General features: G+C 40.7%; 1 protein-coding gene across 1 annotated transcript in view; it reads left to right on the forward strand.

Annotated features, from left to right (window-relative positions):
• The window catches only part of LOC103180771 (regulator of G protein signaling 22), a 34,975-nt gene extending 20,579 nt beyond the window's left edge, over nt 1-14,396 (forward strand). Inside the window, exons 20-28 of the mRNA XM_042331679.1 lie at nt 1,734-1,802; nt 3,198-3,362; nt 3,937-4,116; nt 5,654-5,803; nt 9,003-9,119; nt 10,519-10,539; nt 12,829-12,943; nt 13,721-13,840; nt 14,346-14,396. Coding sequence (XP_042187613.1) covers nt 1,734-1,802; nt 3,198-3,362; nt 3,937-4,116; nt 5,654-5,803; nt 9,003-9,119; nt 10,519-10,539; nt 12,829-12,943; nt 13,721-13,830 — 927 coding nt within the window. The 3' untranslated portion in view covers nt 13,831-13,840; nt 14,346-14,396. The remainder of the gene's footprint in view (nt 1-1,733; nt 1,803-3,197; nt 3,363-3,936; nt 4,117-5,653; nt 5,804-9,002; nt 9,120-10,518; nt 10,540-12,828; nt 12,944-13,720; nt 13,841-14,345) is intronic.
• The last annotated feature ends 6,565 nt before the right edge of the window (nt 14,397-20,961 follow it).

Consider the following 20,961-nt stretch of genomic DNA (forward strand, 5'->3'; position numbering starts at 1 on the left):
TGCAGGCTAAAAGCACTCTGCTATCTCTGTGAGCAGCTTCAAGCCCCAACTACTTACATAAATGATAGGGCATAGAAACAGGCTATAGGTTGTAGGTTCAAGCCCCATGTCAATACCTGAACTCACGTAGTGCCAATGTTTACACTACAAGTGAATCTTCACTCACTCTTACTCCCTCCCATATTTATCTATTCCCTTCTCCCTAATATGAAGGTGTAGTTTTCTCTTAAATGCATCTAACTTTTCTGATTCAACCACTGCATCGAGCAGAAAGTTTCACATTCTCATTACCTTCTGCATGAAGTAGTTCCTCCTAAATCCTCTTTTGGATTGCCTAATTTTATACTTTTTTAAGTTTGACAAATTTGGGACAATGGTCACATTTACAGAGGTCTTTGGTTATCAACTGTCTCAATTGCATGTAACAATATTGTTATAATTGTCATTTGCGATTATTCACACTTAGTAATTTCCATTCCATCATTAATTATAAAATTTAAGTAATTTAGAACTGGGAATGTTTAACCACTAATGGGATGATACTTGTTTGATGTGTAATTAATGCCTATGGTACAAATTGAAACGTTGTTAAGAAAACTTGCCAGTGTGATATTTCCATTTATTTCACCTCCTGTGATAACCTATGTATCAGCCTGGCTTAGTTGGTACCGCTCTCACCTCTGAGCTAAATGTTTGTGGGTTCAAGCCCCACATTGGTGTTGAACTCACATAGTGTAAGCTGACACTCCATTGCAGCGTTGGAGCTGCATTACACTGTTGGAGGTGCTGTGCTTCGCATGAGATTTTAAACCGAGGCACCATCTGCCTATTCAGATGGATGTTAAAGATTCCATGGCACAATTCAAAAAAAGAAGGGAGTTTCTCCCAGGGTCCTGGCTAACAATCCCCCCACAATAAAAAAATTGGTCCATCATTTCATATCTGTTTATTGGAACATTGCATTGCGCAATTGGACCTCCCCGTTTGCCTACAAATACAGACACTCCACTTCACAGAAAAATCCTGTGAAGTTCTTTAGGACATCCTCAAGATATGCAAGGCAATGTACCAAATGTAAGGATTATTATTATTATCCTAGGAATGCAATCTTCTAATTTAATGCCAGTTTTTGATAGACAGTCCAACTATGGGCATAGCTGAAAGTTTCCCAAAAATCTTCCCCTTTGGAACATATGACTTAAGGAAAATTTCTCTTAAAAATAATGATCTTTTCACTTGTATTACATCAGAAAGTTAAACATGCAGGTATCAGATGAGCACTGATGACTGATAAAGGGATGAGCTGTGAGGAAGGATTAGATAAGCTAGAGCTCTTTGAATCTTGAAAGCAGACGTCTCAGAAGGAAACATTATACAGGAGTGTATCAGATGCAAAACAGGATAGAGAAAGCAAGCCCAGGCTCAGAACAATATTTTCATTTACACCAAGGGTTACAGGACACAGGTTCAGCATTTTGAAGGGCACATTTTGGATAGGTACCAAGAACAATATATTTACAAAGCAGGCAAATCATCAACTGGAATAGGTTAGCAGGAAGGACGGTGGATCGATTAAGAAACAGTTTAATTCTGTAATATTAAAAAGATGGGGCGAGTATTCTGGTTATCAAATTGGTCTGATGGCCTTTGTTTTCAGTATATATTGTGAGATTAAATGATTTTAACAAGTCTAGGATATTCATTTTTATTTTGTTTTTTTTGGATATATTTAGATACAGATTCATGATGTGGTAGAGGACCGTATGATCCAAAAGCAAATTAAGAAGGGAAAGCATTGGAAGGTGAGAACACCCTCTGTAAACGCAACGCAAAGCAGAATGGCTGTGCCTTATTATATCTGCATTGTCCGGGTCAGACTATTGAAAAAGGTTTTGTGAGAAAAGCATATCAGTTTCCTGATTATAGCACTCCAAGACACTGCATGAAGTGCGTGGTATATAGATGCAAGTAGTTATATTTATCTGTAGGCATGTCGTCAACCAATACTGCTGGAATATTTCATATGGATAAAGTTTTCTACAATCCCTTCCTTTAGAGGAGTAAGGTGAAGGACCATACACTCATCCCACACTAGTGAGCAATGATATTTTCCTTCACCGGATATCTGCTCAAAATTATTTTTAAAATTAAGAGTTAACTAGCTGTTCCAGTCTACTCAGAACCAAATAAAAATTGTTAATTTTGATTGTGGGATGTTGCTGTGCGCAAATTGGCAGCCGCATCCACCCGCAAAACACACAGTCACTACACTTTACACTATATCCAGTGAAGTGCTTTGAGGCATCCTCCCAATGTAAAAGGCTCTATCCTAAAATCTAAGGATTTTTATTATATCATAATTATTATTAATAATGAAAGTTGTGGGAAAAAGTGTCCAGTCAATAAAGTGCTCCTTAATTATTCCCAGTGTTAATTAAGGAACAGAATGTAGTTAGATATTCTGCATTCTCCCCAAAGATCCAGAGTCTGTTTAACAGTCTTATGAAGCTGAAACTTCAAATATCCCACTCCCTAATTTCAACCGTCATGTTTGCAATGGTAAATCCTGTGAAGTGCTTTGGGACATCATTCCGATGTGAAATGTGCTATACAAAATATTATTATTATGCTATTGGAGTTTAAATCACTCTAAATGATGTTATTTTCCTTAATATATTTGAGCTTTTTGCAGGCGGTTGATGTTTTGCTCACCAAGTATTTTGTCAAGCCATTTTTGAATAGTCTTAATAACATTCCCAATTACACTGATGATCATAGGGACTGTGTTTGTTTTACATTGTCACATAAGTCTGCATTCAATTCGTAGATCAATGTATTTCCTGAGTTTCTATAATTCCTTATTTTTCACACTCTAATGACTTGGGATAGCCATATCAATAATACTACACATACAATCAATTTGATTATTTATGATAATATCTGGTCAGTTACAAGTGATGTATGTTCTTCTGAATTCCAGATTTATTGTGATATGTTCTGATATATTCAATCAAACCAACAATTATATTGTTGATATAAGATGCTTCAATTTCAATCAGACCTCTTCCTCGTTGTCTTGGTATATAAATATGTTATGAATATTATGATTATTATTATTAACATTTGTAAAATGGGAATTCTAACTTAGTGTCTGAGGGCATAAAAATTGTGGTGAGTAAATATATTTAATTTTCCAGCAGCAGCCTGTGAACAAATGGATATCCTCATCAAAACATATTATTTCATTCCGCAAAGCTCTGTTAAATCCAATCACAGCGCTTCAGTTCCAACATTTTGTGTCTCTGAAGGGAGGCTTCTTGGAGAATAATGTGCTCTTCTGGCTTGAGGTTCAGAAATATAAGGTAAATAAACCTTAGGGTAATAGTGGGAGTTATGCCTTTTTGCAAAAAGCACTTTGAAACATAAAGTTTCCCAGATCCAGCTAATTCACAAAACTTACTTCTGAGCCAAGATCTGTTCAGAGATGCTTGGCGTGCTGTACAATGTGTTCTCTGCAGGAGATGTGTTTTGTCTGACAATATATGCCACTTTGTTTTTAACAATGAGTGCCTTTTAACGCTCCAATGTCTAACAAAGGCGGCCAAGTCATCTTGAAAGGTGCAGTATAAATTGGGGCTGCTTCAGCCTTAATGGTTCTAGGTCAATGTTTGTGTATTGAGTGTGTAATGTTTGCGTATTGTGTGTGTAATGTTTATGTATTTTATGTGTGATGTTTCCGCATTGTGTGTGTGGTGCCTATGTATTATATGTGGAGCGCTCGTATATTGTGTGTATTGTGTGTGTAGTGCTGTTAGTATTGCATGTGTTGCTTGTACAAGATTTATTGTGATATGTTCTGGTGTATGGTGTATGCATTACCATAGTGTACCCTATGCTTAGATAATGGAAGATTTCTTTCTATGCCTTTTCCTCTAGAACTTACATCATTCGCATGCTGACAAGCAAACCATTCAGAACAAAATCAACACCATCATCGATTGTTTCATCAACTCCAAGATCCAGCCGTCTGTGCAGATTGACATTACTGAAGAACAAGCGTCAAAAATCATGGCTCAGAGTGAGGAGCAGGGGCCTTATATCTTCAGAGAAGCACAGGTATGGGTTCATCGGTGTGGGCCTGTAACATTTGTGTGAGGAAAGTCAATCCATTACTCACCTCAATGGTAGAAATAATAAAAAGTTAGAATATCCAACCATCCAGGTAATTTTACACCATAAATATGAATATGGCCGATGGACAAGGAAATCTTGCCAGTGTGCAAAACATGGTCAGGATTAGGGGTATTAATTCCACTGATGATTGATTAACTCTTTGAGTTACCAATCATACTCCAGCTGTATGTAGTATAATCAAGCATCTAAAGTGCTCTGGGAAGTCCACAGTCATAGTCTAGGCACTTCAGTGCAGGTTTTGGGGATGTGTGCATCATCGGAGATGCCTTCCTTCAGTTGAAACATTAAACCGAAATCCCATCTGCTCAGGTTGACGTTAAGGATCCCATGGCAGGATTCAAAAACAGAAGGGAATTTCTACTCGTGTTCTGGCCAACAATCCCCCAGATAAAATTGGTTATTCACCTTTATGGCTGTTTGTGGAACATTGCCCTGTGCAATTGGTTACCACATTCACCTACAAAATACACGGTCACTCCACTTTACAGTAAAATCCTGTGTAGTACTTCGAGACGTTCTCCTGATTTGAAAGATGCTATATCAAATCAAATTATTATTATTGCTGTTATTATCATTAAAGCAGACACCTCAGAGGGGACATTTACAGAGGAATGTAAAATTTTAAATAGGATTGAAAAACTCAGAACAATACTTTTGGATGGACGAAGTCAGTAGATATCAGGATATAAGTTTAGGGTTGCAAAAGACAATTTCTGGACAGATACCAGGAAGTATTTCTTTACTCATAGAGTAATTAACGATTAGAACAGATTACCAGGAAGGGTGGTTGAGGCCAGGATATTGGACTTGTTTAAAAAGCAGCATGATGCTATGATGGGAGGATGATAGAGTGGGTATTCTGGGAAAATGAGATCAAATGGTCCGAAAGGCTTGTGTGATCTTATGGTTGTCAATCACAGAAGTTAGAGGATTGAAGGAAAACAAGTAGGAAAATTGAGAATAATATGTAGCCCAGCTCCACATGTTTTCAAAGGATGAATGTATATGTAAGCTATCTGGAAATAATAATAATAATCCTTGCATTTGAAGATGCACCTTATCCTTGCACCTTATCACGTCTTCGAGACGTCTCAAAGCACTTAACAAAATATACTGTAAAGTGAATTGATTGTATATTTTGTGGGTGAAACGCGGCGGCCAATTGTGCACAGCAGTGTTCCACAAACAGTCGTGGATTGAAATTACCAATTTTCTCTTTTGAAAGAGTTATAACACCACTTTTCCGGTGTAAAAATTCTTTCAAAAAAAATCGTCTAAGAACCAGATTCCTACTTACTGTTAGGTAAACAGAGGCGTGTGGAGTAAGGAAACTTGCCCAACATTTCGCCCTGCTAGGAATCGAACCCAGGTCTCTCGCTTGCGAGGTGATTGCTCTAATCACTGAGCTCCAGGACTCCAAATATGTTGTTATTAAAGTCCTAATGTTTTCACTCCACAGATAACAGTCTTTAGCGTTCTCTTCACACTGTGGCCTGACTTCTGCAACTTCAGACAAAACGCAGCCGAGCAAATGAAATCTGAAATCTCCGAAATCTCTGAGGTGAAAAAAGCGAAAGATGAAACGCTGAATAAAATGGAACAGGAAGAGGTGAGCAAGTAGCATCACTATTGTTTTTATCAACTGACCTGAACTTTCAGGCAAAAAAAATATACTATTTGAACTTAAAAGAAATGTGAGCTTCAAAGCACTTTCTTTCAAAGTAGTCGTCATTTTTTTGAAGAAAGTAATTGAAAATAAATATATTTCTAGTTCTAATACAAATGTCAGTATTGTTAGCTGCATGGAGCTCTCCTGTTATCCCTCTAATACTGGGCATGTTGGGAAGGGGGAACTCAAAAGGAGATATTCCAAAGGAACGCAATGCTTTGATGCTCCAAAGGAATGCAAGGAAGCAGATTTCCTAGATAGTAGTGGGAAAGAGACAGATTTCCTAGATTTCTCTGGGTCAGGTGGCTCCAGATTGTTTCTTCAGATGGTTGGAAATCAAGGTTCCTGCTGTTTGCCTTAGAGCTTGCTCTCACACTGTAGCACAGATGTAACTGAAAAAGCTGCCAACGTGCGGAATGTGCCTAGGTGAAATATATATATATATGTGAAGCTTCTGCAACAGAACTCCTGCCTTTTTTAAAAAAATATGTAGATCCCAGGTAAAATGTGAAATATTGGGTGTGTTAAGGTTAATCAATCATCTAGTTTTGATACCCTAAGAGTCTGATTCCTTTGCTCAAAGACTGAACACCTCATGCAACCAGACTTCACAAGCAGTAAAAAGGCAGTTTGTAATACAATGGGATTTTGACCTCAGTGCTAAACGTTACAGTAGAAAGCCAACATCCACAATAATTGAGGTCAATCCCATTGTGGATATGAAAAGAGTTCAGATATCAGATCATTATGCAAAATCTTCCTCAATCAGTACTATACCTTGCCAGACCCCAATCACCCCCCTCACCACACACACACACAATTACAAAAACACAGAGCCCTTCTCTGTGTCTCTCTGACTGTATCATTGCCTCTCTCTCTCTCTTTGTATGTCTTTCTCTGTCTCCCACCTTTAATACTCTGTAGTATCGCTCAATAATTCCTGCTGTTAGTCAGACACGCATTCATGAAACAACATCCTCTGCCGGTTGAAATGCTGTATATAATTACAGATCCTAATCCCAGCAAATTATGGTTCAATGAACATCGAGTACCAGTCAGTAGGTGGAGTTTAGTTTCAATCTTACATTGCAGTTGGTGAATCAAAGTCGCAATTTAAATACAGTACACCTGGTATCTCTGCAATGTGACTCTAAACCTTTAAGGAAGCATTTCTGAATAAAACTAGCTATCAGGAATCATGTATCATGTACCAGTGATGTGACTGTACATGTGCACAGATTGCCAGCGAGCTCCATATCGTATTTATCGCAGTTCAAATTCCCATTCTTGCGCCACTATGTTTTGAAGTGGGACAATAGGATTTCAAGCACAATTGGTAACCAAGGACGGATCGGGCTGTAAGGATGTCGCTTATTTGGATTTTAAGGTAAGAAAATGTCGAGGTCCACAAACCCATGTTAGTGAATTAAGTCTCAATATATATTGAAAAATTACCTTTCCTTCATTCTAGATTTTTGCTATCAGCTTTTGGAAAATGCCGCATCTGTAAGACTCAGTTATTATTTTATCACGTTCAAAATAAAGAATTCTACTCTATAAGAACTCTATTCTTTAATCAAGCTTTTGGACTCTGTTGAAAGAAACATTTTAAGGCTTCAATTTCCCCACTTTGTAGCATTTCTGCTTGTGTAAATTCTCCAACTATCTTTCTATCTGTAAATAAATTTATTTGGGTTGAAGTGGCAAAAGCCTGTGTTGTATTGTAATATTTCCACATTAGAAATAAACTGGGAGTGTAGTTAAGACTGCATTATTAAAGACTCCTAAAAGGGAACACTGTATAAAGGCAAAAGCTACCTTCTAGTTCCTGAAGGACTTTTGAATTGTTATTGTGTCACTGTTCATCCTTTCCATTCATATTACTGTTTATTGTATATCTCGTTTCTTTGTTCTTGTTCCCTAGTCAGACTAGTCACCCCTAGTGTACCATTTCCCCTCTCATGCCACAAGGTCACCAAGTATGAGCCCCATTTTCTCTATTTTCTATTTCCCTACAAACAGCCCACTGCCCCATCCTAGGCAATCACATTGATATCATATGCCACACTGACACCAGCTCAACCCCGGAAACACCTTCCCATTCACTGAGGCCAGCTCACCAGGACACACATTCCATCATATTCCTGCTCCAATCGCCATGGCAATTTGTAAGATGTTATATAAGTGTAAATTTGTATTGTGTTGTATCACTCTCACAAATGTAACAGGCAATACAGCAAACACAAACAAATACTAAAGGAAGATGGCTCCTCAGTCTTTAAACGCTGGATGGGTGGGGAGTTAGCAGAGTCTCCTTGGAGCTGTTCTGGCTCCACCGTCTGTAGACCTCCAGGGCACTGCTGATAACAGACCAGCCAGCCTGGCTTGGAAATTCTTTTGGATGCTCAGAGACTTGTGTATCAGGTAGAATAACACTCTACCTTTTTATTTAGTGTTTGGTTACAGAGAAAAGCTTAGCCTCCATTTGGCAACTTTCTGCAGCACCAGGAACAGGAATTCTTCCCATCGATGCCTATTAATCCCACAAGCCAAAGCCCTCAAGGGTAGGGTGGTCCAAGCTAGATAAGCAGCAGTTCAGTGGCAAGCTATGCAATTTAGCTAATTAAACTCCACCAGTACCCTAACACATACTCTCGGGTCACCAAGCTTTGACACTTGCCAACTTGCACCTAATGCACACTGGAATTTCGTAAGCAGTGTGTGTTACTCCAGAGAGAGTGTAGAAGGTGCTATATAAATGTAAGAGAGTGTGCTTTCCATTTCTGACACAAGGAAACATCTATGTGTACTCTTAAGTACATTAATGCATTCCTGCATGTCAAGCACCTGACTGATCAAAACAAAGTCTCCAAGCTATTAGCTGGAGAGTGGCATTGACGGAAAGCTGGGAGCAGGTTCTAAGTTTTTCTATGGGTTTCATGAATCGAGTAAATGAAGATAAAACATTTTTCCACAAAATACACCAAGACACACTTATCAAGGTTTGGTTTCTTTCTCACAGCTTATACTGTATGTATTTGTTTTATCTTTGTTTTTATTGTCGTGGGTAAAATTGTCGTGGGAAATTTCCAGTGGGTACCCACTAGAAATTTCCTTGAACTGTTTTATTTTACTGAAGGAGGCTGAAATTCAGAGCCCTGAAATAAACAATATTTTACGGAATCTGGACACTGAGAGCGCCCCCAGTGAAAATGTGCATAAACTGTCATTGAAGGGAGGAAGCAGCCTTAATCTCGTAAGTGGAAATACTATGTACTTTTATGATTTTTGCAATTTAGCAGTGTCACAGTGTTTTAATAACACACTGAGTGAAAAGGGCTTTGGGTACAGCCTGAATGTAGTTCAGGCTGTACCCAAAGCTGTTGGGTATGTAGTTTAGGGGGTGAGCTTCACAGGTCTTTGGCTAGAAACATGCAGAAATTAGATTGAGAGGACTGAAATACAAAGGAAGTGAAATTTGCAGTCTAAGCACTATTAATTCAGTGCTCTGAAACACTATCCCATGTGAAGGGCGCTATATACTGTACATTCAAGTTGTTGTAATTACATCGATGGGCCAGAAGCAGACCCCCCTGACGTTGTTCTTGATGGTGAAACTAGAGAATAGCCAGTAGTTTTGTATTTGAGATAATATCGGGGAGAATGCAAAGGCTTTGGATACCAGCAAGAATGGTGTGACCCATTCTGAGTGTCTGTTACTGCAGCCCATGTAGCTTAGCCAGATGAGAAGCACTGTGTGGACATTGTTCTTGATGGTGAACCTGGAGAATTGATGGGCTACCAGTAGTTTAGTGTTTGAGATAGTATCGGGGAGCCCATTCATGTTTAAATAATAATAACCCTTGCATTTATTGTAGCACTTTTCATGTGGTGGGATAACTCAAAGCGGTTCAATGTACACTATGATGATTCATAATGATTGACTTGTGATTTGAGCGAGTAGAGGTGATTGTTTTACCAGGGGAATGGCTAGGATTGGGAAATGGTTCTGGATTTGAGGGCGAGTGTGTTGAAGTTGGGCAAGAGGCAGACTTTTAGCAGCTCAATAAAAGAATTGAGGTCCCGGTGATTGGAGAACCAAAGGGAGAGAAGTTCAAAGGATGAGATGGCATTTCAGGAAGAATAGGGAGGAGGTTTTCTCCAGAGAAGGAAGGAGATGATGGAGGGCTTGGTAGTGAGGAGTGGGGGAGTTTATGTGGAGTGAGGGTGAGGTTAAGGGAGGAGAAGACATTGGAGAAATCAGAGGAGATGGGCAGGAAGGATTAAAGTACCCATAATGAGGAGGTTGGTCACCAGTGCCTTTCACAGATGAGTACCTAGTCGGACATTGGCATATTGAATTTAGACGGGATGATCAGAGTCAAGCAGTCCTGAGATAAACAGGAAAATCTGCTATAGGATAAAGGTTTGGGTGACAGTGAATACAATGAATCTCACTTGTCAAATGTTAATGCCCTAGGTATCCCTATGATGCTTTTAAGGGCTTTGCAAATCATTTCCTATCATGTTCACTTTAGTCATAGTACGTGTGCTTTCAGTGTACTGTATACTTGTTTATTCTACTAAAGAACATAGCAGATTGTCTTGCTTTTTTTTCTGAATTGTTTTACGTTTTCTTTAAAATTCCTTTGCAGTTTCCATTTCTGAACAGAAAGGTAAGAACTAATAAAATCATCTCCTTATTGCTTTGTGCTCTTACGTGTTTTTTTTAACATTTCATTACTTTTGGTATAGCGCCTCCTACATCAGGAGGAGTCTCAAAGTGCTTCACAGGATATACAGTATTATGAAGTGGAATGACTATATTTTATGGGCAAACTCTTGGATGGGTTTATTTTGTGGGTGTTTTGTTGTGCTGTGCACTTGCTCCCCCCTCCCCCCCCGGCCTCCCACTTTCTTCCTTTCCTATTGCTACAGTACTTTCTGATCTTCTCTCCTATCTGTCAACTCTATCATCTACTGCCTATCTCTTTCCAAATATAATAATAATAATCCTTGCATTTGATATAGCGCCTTATCACGTCACCGAGATGTCTCAAAGCCATGATTTGCCCAACCCCACTCCTGCTGACATCACTGCTGACAACCCCACATCACTAATGACATTCTGTGATCAGGGCTCCCTCTGCCTCCTTGTCCTCCTCGACTTTTCTGCCGCCTTCAACACTGTCGACTACTCCATCCTCATACACTGCCTCTCCTCCTTACTTAATCTTCGCGGACTTGCCCTTCCCTGGTTCGATTCCTATTTCTCTCACCGTCTCCACTTTGTTGCCTCTAACGGTTTCTCCTCCAGTCCCCGCACTGTCACGTCTGGGGTCCCCCAGGGCTCTGTCCTTGGCCCTCTCCTCTTTAATATCTACATGCTCCCCCTTGGTGACATCATCCGCAGACATGGGGTCAACTTCCATATGTATGCAGATGACACCCAACTCTATCTTTCTGCCTCCATCCTTAACTCCAGGACCACTGACAGTCGGACATCAAGTCCTGGATGAGGGCAAACTTCCTACGGTTGAATGCGAACAAGACTGAGGCCCTTCTGATTGGCTCACGCCAGCACCTCTGCACCTCAGGCTCTGGTAGCATCAACCTCCATGGTTGCACACTTCAACTCACCAAGCCAGTCAGGAACCAAGCTGTCTTGCTCAACCCTCAACTGTCCTTTCTTCCCCACATCCAAGCCATGACCCACTCTGCCTTCCCTCACCTCCGTAACATTGCCCGACTCCGCCACTACCTCACCCCTCAGGCCGCTGAAACTCTTGTTCATGCCTTCATCACCTCCAGGCTCGACTATTCAAATGCCCTGCTTGTCGGCCTTCCCAATCCTCCCTCCACAGGCTGCAGATAATCCAGAACTCTGCAGCCCGTGTCCTCTCCCACACCAAACTCCATGACCCCATTTCCCCCATTCTCGCCCGACTCCATTGGCTCCCTATCCTTCAAAGGATCCAGTTCAAAATCCTGGTCTTCACCTACAAAGCCCTCAATAGTCTCGCCCCACCCTACCTATGCGACCTACTAACCCCCTACCAACCCGCCCGCTCCCTCCGCTCAGCCGGCTCTGGCCTGCTCCACGTCACCCGACCACCCGCCCTACCATTGGCAGGAGAGCCTTCAGCCACTCTGCCCCCAACCTCTGGAACTCCATTCCCCAATCACTCCACCTTTCCCCCTCCTTAGCCTCTTTCAAGTCCCACCTCAAAACCCTCCTCTTCGACCATGCCATTGGTCACCCCCCCTTCCTCTCCCCTCCCTTCTCCCCCCGACCCCAGCTCGAGTCTGAAATGCTGTACACTGTCCAGCGCCTTGGGACGCCCTCCCGACTTGAAAGTTGCTGTACAAGTGTAATCTTGTTGTTGTTGCTGCTGCTTTCTGTAGGCCTGAAATTCCGGGAGCCAAACGTTGAAAAAAGATAATGGCAGTTCACAGTTTTTATTTGTGCTCAGCTGCTTAGTGCTGAATTATTCTGGGAGAGACACACATCCTCCCTAAACACCTAACAAATGGGAACCAGCGCAAAGAATCTGAGCCTCGCAAAGGAGGCAGCCTCTATCTGCCTTGTATATGAAATGAATGCGTTCTCATCACGTAGCAATGATATAATGGGGAGATCTTACCCAAATCTGGAGAGACTTTGTACCCAAACAGTCACTAGTAAATTTCTGGGATCTCGATTTGTTGCCTTCAAAAGCCATGCTTGGAATCTAGGTCTCTTTTACTTGTGCATGAGAACATAGCTTGCAATTTAAGGTGGAGAATGGTTCTTTCTGTCAATCTCTGCCAAAACCACAGGTAGCTTGTTAATGCCAAGACCAACCAGTCATATATTAGCACTTATGTTGATCAGATCTTATCTTGCGGGATTCCAAAATGAATTGATTTACTTTAACAATAAGTTTTGTAAAAATGTGTGGGTTTTTTTCTATTCTCTCTGATAGATTTCCTGGTCCTTTTCCAAATACATGGAGGCACTAGAGAGGGAAAAACAGTTGACTCGAAGACAGAAAAGTGTGGAAAAAAAGCAGCCTATCGTATTGCCAGTTGCTCCTCCAGGTAATTTCCACTACTATACATTTATAGTGCACTATAGAGAAGTTCTTGGACGAAATATAGCAATCATGGTTGGGACAATTTAAAGCAGTACACCCAGTGCATAAACTGGGGACTCCAAGCCTGGTTCTTGTCAACCTGTACCTAATACCCTCCGGGGACAGAGTGCACACTCCATTCCAAGGTAATTTCCATTCATTTTGTTAACCTCTCAGACTGGTTCAGTTACCTATAATGTTGAAACGTCTCAAGACTTCACAGATAATTGCTGTAAACTGTCGTGAGGCAGCCAATTTGCAAACAGCATTATGCTGCAAACAGCAATGAGGTGAATATTTAATTGGAAGATTGTTGGCCAGAACACCAGGAGAAACTCCATCTCTTTTCAAATAGTGTTGTGAGAATGTCAATTTCCAGCTGAGAACATATTGTAATACATTATACAAAGGACGGCCCCTTAAACAATGCAACTCTCCCCCAATACTGAACTGGATTGGGAGCCTAGACTGCGACCTCAAGTCCTAATACGGGGCTCGAAACCAAAGTGAAAACCTTCCCCTGGACTGAGATTTATCAGCTTGACAATTATAAAATAATCCATCTGAGCAAAAGTAACTATAAAAATAACTATTTAATAATTGTACGTGGGACACTGCATCACTATATTCTTACCTTAGTATAAAACCAGAAAATGTAAGTTATCTCTTCATTGGAAAACTGCATAGCAGCTTACATTATTTTTCTCAGACAATGACTAAACATTGACTTTTCCCTTTACAGATGTTCAATCCATTTACAGCTTCGCTACAGATGTTGTTATTGCTGAGCGATCCCAGTCAGCTCCAATCATGTTTGAAATAGACAGCTTAATTTCCAGTACATTGCTCTGAGTACAAACAAGTATGTTGTTTTGAAAACAAAAATTGTAAAAAGAGATTAATATCAAAATTCCCAAATCATAGTATTAAAGGCTGAGGGCAATGAATTTCAGATTATTGGGCCGTAAAGAGATATGACACTGCACTGGCATAGTATTTGTTGTTTAATATATCAATAGATATTCAATATGTATGAGACCCGACATAGTTCACCCTCCACCCCCCACTCCCAGGATGATAGTCCTTGCTAAGTGGATGGTAAGTACCAAGAACTCACTGCAGGCATCCCAGTGAGCAGCACAGCTCAGCATGAATGTAAATTGTATTTGCATTGTATTTAGTGAACAGACACACAGGTGAAGAGATGGTAGTCAGTATCTTGTTGTATTACAACAGCGGATTTGTTTTACAGAAGTCTGCATGTTTACCACATTTGTGGACCAGAGCATTAGGTGTAACAATAACTTTGTGCTGCATTTGTGGGAACGACAACAACAACTTGCATTTATATAACGTCCCTCTCACAGGATAGAACCTTGGAGCGCTCGGACAAAATGAAGCCAATGGAAGGAACACGCAGACAACAGAAAATAAATCCAAAGGGTTGTACTTTTGGGACCAAAGCAATCCTCCCAACATGAATTTCCTTTGCAGTCTGTCTTTTTTTAAAAAAGATTATTGTATTGAATTAATTTTATAATGTTCTTTGTTCGGTGTATACCTTGCTCGCTTACACTGGCCCCCATCCCCCAGCCGATCGAATTCAGAATTCTCGCCATCACTTTCAAATGCCCCCAAGGCCTCATCTCACGCTAACCCCCATCCCTCTTGTGACCCTACAGCCTGGGGCTGCTACCTCCTCTCTCTTTGCCTATTTCATGTCCTCCATCCCAATAACTATTCTACATTTATATAGTGCCTTTCACATTGGGAGGACATCTCAAAACCCCTCATGGAGGGGGGAGGCGTGGCAAGCTGGGGGTGGGGATGCAAAGGGAGAAGAAAGGTCTTAAGGTAGGCTTTCAGGTAGGGAGGGAGGAAGTAAAGCAAAGGGACTCTGGGATGGAGTTCCAGGGAATGGGAATATAATGCCTGAAAGCTCGTCAACCGCTATTGGTGTAGGTTGGGTGGGATATGAAGCAGATCGATGGTTTGCTGGGTGGTTGAGGCAGCATTGTTGCAGTAGGTCATAAGGGCGGGTGGGGCATGTCGTGGAGGTATTTAATACAAGAAGGATATAGCAGCGATGGAAAAAGTACAGCATAGGTTTACAAGGATGATACCAGGTTACTGCTATCAAGATAGACTGGATAAGTTAAGCCTTTTATCACTGGAGAAGAGCTATTTAAAAGGGATTTAATAGAAGTGTTTATGTAATCAAAACACAAATGTTTTTAAATCAATTTTGTTTTGATATTTCCTTGGAAGGCAGATCACTTCTCAGCCTTTTGGTTAAGATTGAGTGCAGTTTTGACTGCGTTTGGTTATGGATGTCAATCCGGCAGATTGATCATGTGGCACTGATAATTACTTTGTTCCAAACAGAACCGATGCCTACACTACCTTTTAGTGTGAGAGAGACAGAATTTGCATGTTATGTGAATGCCCTTAAACCAGAGCACAGACCGGGGTCGAGGCGCTTGCACTTTTTAATTGGGGATTTTTGTGACTTGATTAATTCCCCCTTTCACCACCCCTCCCTCACCCCCAAGTCAAAAAAAAAGAAAGCAATAAGTTCTTTGATGACCTTGAAGATAAATGCACCGCCCAGTGGGTGCAGCACTGAGCTGTATTGGCACGGAAGTTTGATTCAAGAAAAAAGAAAAAAATTAGCATTTTACTTTTAATGTCAAATGTCTCGAAATGCTCAACAGTAATTCCAATCAAGTGCAGTGATTTGTCGCAGACAATCCCTGGAGATCTGGAAACATTATAAAAACACCTGCTCCACTTCAGCTCCAGACTCTGTAATTCCATAACCACAAAATAAAAACAGTGTCAACTGCAGGTGCCAGAGAACTGTATCCCAGCAACTTCACTTAGTGAAACAAATAGTCGAGCGTTGCTGTAAAATGACGCCAACCCAGCTTATTTCATGTTCCTTTTGATTTATTTTTTTATTGTCAATTCTGTTGTCTTTCTCCAACTTCCTAAATCAAAAGGAACCTGTAATAAACAAGCTGGGCTGATCTCATTTTATAGCAACACTTCACTACTGGTTTCACAGAAAGCATTGTAGAGTCAATCATTGTTGCTGTGAAGTCTTCCACCTGGATAATTGTAGGATATTTTTTTCTTTGCTCATGTGCAACCAGGCATTGTCTCTATGGAAATAATCTTACTGCAGACCAACAAAGATTGAGAAATTTGATCTTTTAATGAAAAATCTTGCTAATTTTCCTCATATTAGCTTTTACAATTGTAATACCTAAAAGATTTGCAGACAATTAAATGTAGCAGCACTCAGTCAGTAGCACTCTCGCCTCTGACTCAGAAGATTGTGGGTTCAAGCCCCACATCAGGATTTTGAGATAATAAACCTTGCATTTGATATAGCACCTTATCACGTTGTTGAGATGTTTCAAAGCGCTTCACGGGATAAACTATAAAGTGGGGTGACTGTGTATTTTGTAAGCGAAACGCGGCAGAAGGTTGCGCACAGTAATGTCCCACAAATAGCCGAGGAGTGAGTGACCAATCTTATGTGGGGGATTTGTTGGTCAGGACACCAGGATAACAGTTCTGTCTGGGGATGTGCTGCATTGTCAGAGGTGCCGTCCTTTAGATAAGATGTGAAACTGAGGTCCCATCTGTCTGTTCAGTTGGATGTTAAAGATCCTGTGGCACAATTCAAAAAGAGAAGGGAGTTTATCCCTGTGTTTTGGCTGACAATCCCCCAAATGATAATGGTCAATCCCTTCATGGCTGTTTGTGGTACATTGCTATGTGCAAATTGGCAACTGTATTTCCCAGTAAATACAGTTATTCCACTTTACAATAAATGTTGTGAAATACACGGAGACGCTTTGATGATGTGATAAGGCACTATATTGAATCAATTATCATTGTTAGATAAACTAGTACTTCTGACACTAGCAGAACTTTAACCATATAAACGGCCAGACTGCATAATTGTCTCAATTTTCTGGAAAAGCTTTTAACTTTATGAACCTATCGATTTTTTTTAAGATATTCATTTCAGAGCTGCAAAATACATAAATTCAGAGGGGAGTTGTTATATCTTACAATTCTATCTAAATAAAACCTGTTTTTGTTCCTAAGATGTTTTCATGCAGCAATTGTTTGTATCCACAAAGTACTTGTTTAAAAAAAAGTATGACCTTTTTTTTGAAAACTGAAAACATGGCAGACCAAGTGAATGGATACAATGTGGAGAGAAATGAGAAACTAATATAATTATTTAATATTCTCAACTCCATGTCAAAACATATTTCTTGTGTCACAAGAATTACAATATGCAATACAATTTACATTTATATAGCACCTTTCATGTAGGGAGCTTTACACAACTACCCGAGCCGAGGGGAGAGGCTGAAGAGGATGGAGGAAGGGAGGATAGGTGACCAAAAGCACGGAGGTAAGATTTTTTAGGTGGGTTTTGAAAGTAGAGAGGGAGGAGGAGAGTCTGCGGGATAGAGTTCCAGAAAATGGGAGCGGAAAGACTGAAAGCTCATCCCCCTGATGGTGGGGCAGATAGGGCGGAACATAGAACAGAACAGTGTTCATTCACTGAGCAAATTTCTCTTTTATTTATATTAATAACAATCTCAGCATTTGATATAGAGCATCATCCCATCAGCGAAACACCTCATCTCAAAGTGCTTCACAGAGCTTACTGCAAATTGTGTATTTGGAGGTAAACGCAGCATCCAATTTGCGCACATTCATGTCCACAAACAACCATGAAGTGGCCGAGTTTGTCGAACCCAAATTTGTACTGAGCCACAAGTCATTTCTGCAGAAATAACTGCAGTTCCTTTCGAATTTCGGTGAATTCTATCCACAAACTTATCCATCGTTTCTAGCACATTAAGAAACAATTTATTGTGGGTACACCACATAAAGATTATAATTCCTAGTTTCCTAATACGTGTAGCAAAGGTATCATCGTCAGAATCAGCCCCATGTCCTGTAGCTCAGTGTTCCTGTACGTGGAGTCCTGTAGCTCAGTGGTTAGAGCACTCGCTTTGCAAGTGAGAGACCTGAGTTCAATTCCAGGCAGAGGGCGAAACCTTGGGCAAGTTTCCTTACTCCACACAGAGCCTAATAATAATCCCTCCAAAACAAACAATAATAAATTGGTCATTTTCAATCTACGACTGTTTGTGGGACATTGCTGTGCGCAATTGGCTGCCGCGTTCGCCCACAAATATACAGTCAATTCACTTTACAGTGTGTTCTGTGAAGCGCTTTGGGACGTCCTCCCGACGTGAAAAGCGCTATATCAAATGCAAGGATTATTATTATTATTATGTCTCACATGAGAATTCACAACCAATTTGACTTAGGTTGATAACCAAGCATCAGCCAAGAACAAAATACTCTTTAGTCTGCATGTGTGCGTATGTGCGTGCGTGCTTCTCTTAACTGTTACACCAGACACGAGTGAGTATCCAATTACGAAGAAGTGAATCAAAGACACACATAGCAACAGTGTAGTCATAATGGAATCACTACGACAAAGACATTGCATATGTGTGTATATGTACATCGAAAAGACTGTTTTTAATATTCCACACACCATTCAAACTTGCAGTGATTGTGCAATAACTTGTTAATTTTCAAATGTAGCTTTGTAAATCAGCTATTGGTGCCTCCCGCCTTCCCCCCACGACTTTTAAGTGTTCCCCCCACCCCCACTCTTAAGATATCTATGGGAAAATCAATCCCCTTTTAAGATATTTTCTAATTTTCTTTTTAATTAATTTTAATTAATTTTAATTTCTAATTTTGCCCCCCTCCCTCCAGTTCACCAGTGTCTATAGAACTATATTAACCTTATATTTAACCACATACTTAAGAGGATCATTATGAAACAAAATCCAGGAAGTTATCACAGGGGTGGCAATATATAAGGTATGCTTAGCAAAAAATGGGGAGGGAGGGGCAACTAGCCCCCTTGGCAATGGGCCTGTAAATGAAGTAAATGAAACAAAAAAGAGTCACTCTTCCTTCTCCCTCCCCTTCATGGGCGCCAATGACAGGGATTGATTTCAAGGCTGTAATGTTATCAAGTTGTCAGATGATGTTTTTCAAATAACTGGAGTTTCACTGTCATGTTTTATGGCATCATGTGAGCACTTGGATTAGATTTGTTGCCTTGCAATTGCTTCCAGCCATTCTCTGTACAGAAGCCAAACTGATTTAGTCAACAATAAAATAATATCCAGGTCAACAAATACTGGTATTTCAAAATAGTATTACCGGGAACCTATGCTCTGTTTTAGGATATTCCGAAAGCATTATAGAAAGAAATAACTATTGAGAATTTCAGCACTGTAAATTAAACAGTCCTGCATTACTGTGATGCTGGTGCTAATTATTTGTAGGGACAGGGTTGGAATAGTCCTGTGTTATCAATAGTGCACGTGTTCCTGAAACAAGCACAGAGCATTGTCCTTTCATTTCTCATCCTGGAATCAAATCCAGCCATGACGACTAGATGTAAGTCTGCTCTGTCTGCCTGCTGTAAGCAAGTTTGGACAGCCTAACCCTAAAGTCACTGCACTACAATTATAGTCAAGCACTTTGAGTTGGTTTAATGTGATTAGGCATTATAAAAAGCAAGTTCCTTTCTTCCTATGGTTAACTTCTGACTTATTATTCAAATTCAAGATCCTCATCCTCATCTACAAGGCCATTCACGGCCTCGCTCCCTCCTACCTCTCCGACCTACTATCGCCTTACTTACCTGCCCGTAACCTCCGTTCCTCTGGCTCCGGTCTGCTCCACGTCCCCCGCCCCAACCGCCCTACCATCGGTGGCCGGGCCTTCAGCCTCTCAGCCCCGAGGCTCTGGAACTCCATTCCCCAGTGCCTTTTCCGCCTCCTCCCTTTCCTCCTTCAAGGCCGGTCCCAAGACCTTTCTCTTTGACCGTGCCTTCAGCTCCCCTCTCGACTCTCTACCCCCTCCTCGCTCCCTCCCTTCCCTCCCCTCGCCCTGACCATTTCCCCCCTGCTCGGGTCATGACCCAACTGTCCAGCGCCTTGGGACATCCTCCCGACGTGAAAAGCGCTCTATACATGAAATCTTGTTGTTGTTGTTGTAGGTTTAACATTTTCATATTGAAATAAATACAATAAAGCATTCTGACAGTTTTTTCTTCACACCGGCTATTTGTTAGTATTTACATACTCCCACACCCACTGACCGAACTGGGTTACCTGTTTCCTTGACAATTCATGAACAGTGCCAAAAATAATCAATTTATCATTGTTTTTCACCTTAGTGGAACAAGTTACAATTGAGGTTATGCTTTGGGAGTCAATGGAAAACTAAGCACCTTTAGCTGATTAGACTTCAACAATACCCCAACGATCACTCTGGGGTTCCCAAACCTTAGCCTAATACTTTCCGGAATTAGGTAAGCAGGATGTGTCCCTCCAGGGAGAGAGTGAGCATTCCATTCCAATAATCTATCTCTGGGATTTCCATGTGTAGGTGGGATGTATGGAAATCTCAGCTTGGTTTGGATATTTGGTTAAGAAAGGTGATGGGTTTCCGTATGTGTCAGCCACTTGGCTGACCCCAAAGAAGGGGAGTGGAATTTGTGGTATTGGGGTTTTGAAAATTGAATTGCAACTTCCGGTTTCGCAAATTTCGGATTGTGAGATGCATAAATGGCAAATCAAGAATCCATGGCCATGAAAATCTAATACACAGCAGCTATTTGTTGGTGAGCCTTTTTACTTGCAAATAGTACTTGCATTTGATATAGTGCCTTATCATGTCTTTGTGACGTCTTAAAGCAGATCACAGAATATACTGTAAAGCGAATTGTCTGTATATTTTGTGGGGGAAAGGCATAGGTTGGTAATGAGGAGGTTATGCAGTATAGGATTGGATCAAGGAATATATATAGGTAAAGATCAATGAATAAGTACTCAAATATCTTCAGCAAAC

Source organism: Callorhinchus milii, unplaced genomic scaffold (genome assembly GCF_018977255.1).
Source record: "Callorhinchus milii isolate IMCB2004 unplaced genomic scaffold, IMCB_Cmil_1.0 Scaffold2, whole genome shotgun sequence".
Taxonomy (NCBI): domain Eukaryota; kingdom Metazoa; phylum Chordata; class Chondrichthyes; order Chimaeriformes; family Callorhinchidae; genus Callorhinchus; species Callorhinchus milii.